The 6,000-nt window shown below is 52.8% G+C and overlaps 1 protein-coding gene across 1 annotated transcript; it reads left to right on the top strand.

Annotated features, from left to right (window-relative positions):
* Window positions 1-526: 526 nt before the first annotated feature.
* NCLIV_065550 (hypothetical protein) lies at window positions 527-4,495 on the top strand (the record flags this gene model as incomplete). The annotated part of the gene is made up of 8 exons (XM_003886106.1): window positions 527-795; window positions 1,386-1,694; window positions 1,898-1,990; window positions 2,396-2,517; window positions 2,847-2,931; window positions 3,400-3,504; window positions 3,912-3,969; window positions 4,391-4,495. 8 exons carry the CDS (start codon window positions 527-529, stop codon window positions 4,493-4,495), a joined length of 1,146 nt encoding a protein of 381 aa, XP_003886155.1.
* Window positions 4,496-6,000: the final 1,505 nt, after the last annotated feature.

Below are 6,000 nucleotides of genomic sequence, written 5' to 3'. Positions count from 1 at the left end.
CTTTTTCAACGTTTTTATACTTTCACAATATTTAGCCAAAGCTTCTTATAGTTATATACGCTGCGCTCCGTCGCAGGCTCGACTCGCCACTCAGCGACAAATTAGCTTGCACCACTCGCTGGGTTTTTTTCCGACGTCTAGCGAAGCAATTCCATATCCCCGAACATCCAGAGAAACACAAACACATATTCTCTTATACAAATACAGACAAACAGACATATAGATCATATGTACATATTTACGTGCATATACGCGTATTTTTCTCTCCATCTCAACCTCTCTCTCCTTCCATACTGTCATACATACATGTAAACCTCTCTCTCTCTCTGTGCACGCGTGTACGGATATCTGTGCTTTCTGAGCGGAGCGGTTCACTTGCCTTCCCTCCCTTCGATCCCCGCTCTCTTCGTGTTCCCAGTGCATGCAGTTCCTCTGCCGCTCTTCTTTACCGCGATATTTTTACGGGGTGGCTGCCCTCGCCACAGGCGACAATTCTTCTCCGCAACTTTTGAGAGTTCTTTTCGCGATGGGCCCCCCGTCGCCCCCGCACCAAGCCTCCGGAGTGTCCGGAAAGAAGACTGGAAACGGCGAGACTCTGAGCACCTCGCCTTCGCAGCATGAGGCGAAAGGGGAGGCGCGTGAAGTGACAAGACAACCCGCGGCTGCGGAGGAACCTCGGAGGGAGAGGCGAGCGTCTGCGAAACGCACAGACCGTCGCACCTCTTCAGGAACATCTCCAACCTCGCTGCACTCCCTGGATTCCGAAGAGGTCCAATCTGGACGGCAACATGTGCCGTACGTCAATTCCAGAAAGCGAGATACACACATGCGCGCGTTTGTGCCACTAACCCGTTCTATGCTTCCGTTTCCCTCTCGACGCTTTCTTGCCTCTATCCAACAAAAAGCCCCTCGCTCCAAAACTGCACTTATATTCAAATAAGTGTTGGGTTTGCCTAAATCTACGTGCGCTCTACGTTTCTATACCTACGTACGGATTTGTGCGGAACTCTTTAGTCTCTCTCTCTGTGTGTGAACAGGGATCCATACATAAGCCTCCACCTTCATATATATATATATATATATATTCACCTAATTTTATACATGAATCTTTCAGTGCGGTACCTGTTTCCGTCGTGGGCTTCGACCTTTTTGGACCTTGTGTGTTCTGCAGATACGCATGCAATGGAATGTTGTTGTGTCTCTGTGGTGCGGGGGCTTTTTGTCCACACGCTTGGCGAGTATGCGTAGGTCGCAGCTGCCATTTTTTCTCGGGGCCGCGTCTGTCTCGCGCTTGTCGCTCCGCTCCGTTTCCCTGTCAACGCCGCCGCACGGCCCCGTCGCTTAATCTCCTATGCGTTCCTCAGGTTGTTGACGCTACCCTTCAGCACGTACAGCCTGGCTGGGAGTCCAGTAAAGCTCGACGGCGTTCTCTGGGTGGCCGAGTCTCTCGCGTTCGCTGAGCTCTCTCACCCCTCAGACGCTTCCCCGTCGGCGCACGCTCAGTCGCAGTCCGCTGCTCCATATGCGTCCGCGTCTCGGAGTGGGGAAGAGGCGAGATCGCCGGAGACAGGAATGAGCGGGCGATCCAGTGAGGACGAGGGAGCGGCGGACGCTGCGAATTTCTACAATCTGCACGTTGGGAACTTCCCCCTCGCCCTCCTGGTCCACCAGTACACTCTCATGGGAGGCCAGAGGTAGGCCAGGAAAAACCAGAGCTAAATTCGTTGTCTTCTTTGCCTTCCGTCTTTTCCCTTCCTGCTTGTGTCCGGTCTCTTTCTCTCCTTTTCTCTGTCCTCGTCTTCCCTGCTCTCGTCTCGCGCGCCCTTTCTCGCTCTTCGTTTCCTTCCTGGCGACTTGATGCTTTTCACGCTTTCGGCTAACTTTGTTTCTCTGCCAGGGGGCTGGTTGAGGGCAAGGCTCGGATCCTCGCAGCCCGCGGAATTCCGAGCATCACATTCAACTTGAGAGGCGCTGGCGCCTCTGGCGGGAGGTCCGGCGAGGAGAAAACGGAAATTTCGAGACACGAAAGCAAGACACGCGACGAACACAAAGAAAGCATTCCCTCTCTCCAACTCGAAGTCTGCTTCGAAACAGGAAGGGACGACGCCAGAAAGCGGCGATGCCTCACACAGAGCAAGACGACAGACACAGACGAATTGAGATACAGACAGGAGAAGAGACAGACACAGCGATGCACAGATATCCAGTTTTGATATGTCGGCATCGATGCACATACGGAGGTAGATACACTCATATCCATACATCTGTACGTACATATATGTATAGTTATATATATGTGCATATATGTATAAGAAAAGGTATATGTATGTATGTCCGTAGATGCTTCGATGCGCTCTATCTATTGTGTATTCCTGTAAGTTGTGTTTTTTCCTAGGGCAACCTTTACGGGGAGTTCGGAAGTGAACGACACTGTGGCGGTGTGCGAATGGGCGAAGAAGTCTCTCGGAGCGACAAACATTTTCCTCATCGGCACTTCCGCAGGCGCCCCTATCAGCGGTGAGACAGCAAGGCGAGAAAGGCGGATCGTGTTCTCGACGTGCCTGGCGCGTTTTTGTTTCTCGTCCACGGCGATGCCTCCCTGAGGGAAGACCGTTACAGAAAGGTTTGTTCTCTTTCCTCGTTTAAGAACCTCTCAACCTTCTACGACCTTTCCCTCTTCTTTTCTGCCGGACCGGTAGTTCCGAGGTGGTGTGGCGTCTCAGTCTGTTTGTCTTCCTGTCCTTTTTCTTTCTGCTTCATCTCTTCCTTCTTCGCGCTTGTGTTCATGCTTCGTCCCTCGCATTCCCTCCTTTTGCGACTACTTTCCCTCTGTCTCTCTCGTTCAGGCAGCGCTGTGCCTCTCGTCCCCGAGGTGAAAGGCTGGGTCGGGATAGGCTATACCTTTGGCTTCTTTGCGTCTCTTCTCTTCAGGTAGAATCTCGTCGATGGATGAGAAACGGAGGGTCTTTTCCTCCTTAGACTCGTGTTCACGTCTCGGTGTCGCACGCTCAGGACTCTCTTGTCTCACTTGTTTTCCTCTCGCCTTTCTCTTCCTCTCCGTCGCCTCTTCCCGGTCCTCGCTGTGTCACTTTTGTCTAGACGCCCGCCGTCATCCTATCGAGATCGACGCCAGTTGCCCATCTTCCTGTCTTTCGAGTCCATATACAGAGAAATGGACACATAACGTTATTCCATACACATGCACCTGTATACATAAAGAGGTATCTGCATCTGTAGATCTATATATGTAGATGTGCATTTATGAAGACACCGTCAACTTGCAGTTCTGGTGTCTGTGTGGATCTCTACTCGCTCTCTCGCTTCTCGGCGTCCTTTTTTTCGAAGTTTCGTGTGCGAACTTGTTTGGGAAACGACGTTTTTTTCGCGGTTTGCGTGCAGCCGCCACTTCCAGAGCATTCTCGAGAACCCGAAGCCGAAACTGTTTGTCCACGCGGGCGCGGACGGGTTTACGTCCACCTCCACTTTTGAGCACTATTTCAAAAAGTACGCGTCGGCCTCTTCGAAGAAAGACACCAAAATGTGTTCATCCGTGTGTCTCCGAGTCCCGGTGTCGGCCCACTCCGGCTTATACACTCGCGTTCTCCTGATCTTCTCGAAGCACATGGATCGACATATTTTATATATATATTTATATGTACATGTGCATATGCTTGAAATGCCATATGCATATATATATATATATATATATGTAGATGAAGGTATGCCGGGGGACCGGTAGAACTGTTTGGATGCGTGGTTCCTTTCCGTGTGGTTGGAGTCCGCCTGTTTCGCTCGGCTTCTGGTACCTCCGCGTCTTCCCCATCTCTTCTAGGAACGTATTTCACTACGTGGAATTTGTTTCGTCGACTGCATGTGTGATTTATCATCGGGGGCTGTGCGCGTCTGGGCAGAGCTGCCGAGCCGAAGGAGCAACTTACCATCGACGAAGTTGGTCACTTTGAACTGGAGGTGAGACAAACATTTGTTCACCTTTCCGCTTTCGTCTTTTTCTCGACGCTTCCCCTTTTGCTTCCTCGCGGTGGTCTCCAGGCTCGGGCGTTGCTCGCGCCTTTGGGCCTCTTTTTCTCTCTTCTCCCGTGGCGCGACTTCTCTCCAGTGTTCCCCTTGAGTCTTCTTTTTCGTTGTTCCGCGCCCTCTGTTCGTGTGTACCGCCTGTCCTTTGCGCGCGGCGTTTGGGTCGCCTTTCTTTCTTGAGTGCGCCTGCCTGTTCTTCTCTCTGGTTTCTATCTGGGTTCTGAGTTTCTGTTTCTCGTCCGTGCTGTCGGACGCTCCAAGTGGCAAACGTGTGTCCTCGTTTCCCGTGAGAAAAAACCCGCTGCCTGCCCCTGGATTTCGCACCGGACGCGTTTCCTTGCGGGCGTTTTCCCAGGGCCCTTACTATGACCCCTTTCTCTGCCGCGTCATTTTCCAGTTCGTTGAAAAGTACTCGTCGACGCCTCCCCTCCGTCCGGGGCCGTCGCCAGCCTCCGTTTAACTCCGCCTCCCTTCATTCTTTCGAGGTCTTCCGAGGGAAACAGAGGCGACGAATGTTACCTCGAAACGGAATTCCCATTTGGCGAAAACCCTCTGTTCAGGGGTCGGCGAGTTGAGCTCCGCGCGGCACTGGGAGCGTGACTCCGTCTGCACATTTGGTCAAATGGGACAAGTGAAGACATGCCGTTTTCCCAAACCCCTCGCTCCCGTGTGACGCACTCTCTCAGGTGAATCCCCTATCTGTATCAAGCGGGTACAACTATTTTCGTTGACCCCTGTGTGTCTTGCCAGTGAGTGCGTTGCAAGCAGTTTGCACGCATCCGCCGCCGCCAAGAGCGGCGTCCTTTTTCAGACGACTCGGGACAAGAGCTGTCTTTGCCTTTCCTTGACGTTTTCTCTTTCTTGACCGATAAGAGCGTCTTCGCTGCTGGAGCGGTGTTGCGAGCAGAGTGCGTCGCACGTTTTCCCTTGGGGGCACAGTGTTAAAACGGGCGGTTCCAGTCCACCTTTTTCCCGTGACGCCTCGACGTTGGCTATCTGTCGCGCCGTACCCACCGGCACCTTTTTCTAGCAGGTCGTAAGCCTTGAGCTTGTCTTTGGGGTGAGTACAGAAACAATGACTCGAAACCTAACTGTCTATATGTGCCTGGGAGAATTCCCAGCTCCACCCTCCCGCATCGGCGGTACTACCTGTGTGCTTTCTACAGTTGTTGTCAAACCCCTTAAATGCAAGCAGATTTGCGACTTACAGACCCCCGCAAATGACAGTGCGCACATTCAGATATTTCAAAAGAAAGCCCTAGTGGGTAGTGGGTGCTCCGGCGGCTATCTCACCCCGCGTTCCCCCCGTTCTTTCGACGAGACAGGGAATTCCACATCCAGTCTCACCTGTTTTCCGCGCGAGAAACGCTGCTCCTGAAGGCAAACGCATCGTCACGAGGCGCATGGCACTTTCTCTCCCCGGTCGAGTGCGGTACGCCACGAAAGACCGAGGGTGCAATCGCCCCGCGAATCAAAAGGCGATCCTGTCACGGGGTACGGAGTTTTCCCGTTCTGAAACCGCAATTGCTTGGCGCTACGGGCCTGCAGTTCTCTCTTCTGACGAATCGTATGCAGACACAAGAGAAGAAGAACGTTCAATGCCTAGTCGACAGATCTTCACGACCTAAGGACCGACGCTCCTCCACAACAGGCGCGGGGCTGTCGCCTTGTAGCTGCCGTTCGTTACCTTTTTCCGGAAAACCAGGCGTTCTTCCGGCCTTTCCCCTCTCGAGCGGCATTCGGAGAGGCGGTCCTGCGCAGTGCAATTTCCCCCCGTGCTTCCCTCAGCATCACACAGGAAGAATCGTAGACGTGGGAACAGTTTTTGAACGCTCGCGCCCCATGTTGGACTTTCTACCCATATCATAGCTCTCTCTACCTTCCCTGCTGCGAAGCGTTTCTCTGAGTGAAGCTGGAAAAAGAAGAGAATTCTGGGAAAACCATCGCCGGAAAGTGTGCGCTTCT

Source organism: Neospora caninum, chromosome XII (assembly GCF_000208865.1).
Source record: "Neospora caninum Liverpool complete genome, chromosome XII".
Lineage (NCBI taxonomy): Eukaryota > Apicomplexa > Conoidasida > Eucoccidiorida > Sarcocystidae > Neospora > Neospora caninum.
This window is presented reverse-complemented; position numbering and strand designations above follow the sequence as displayed.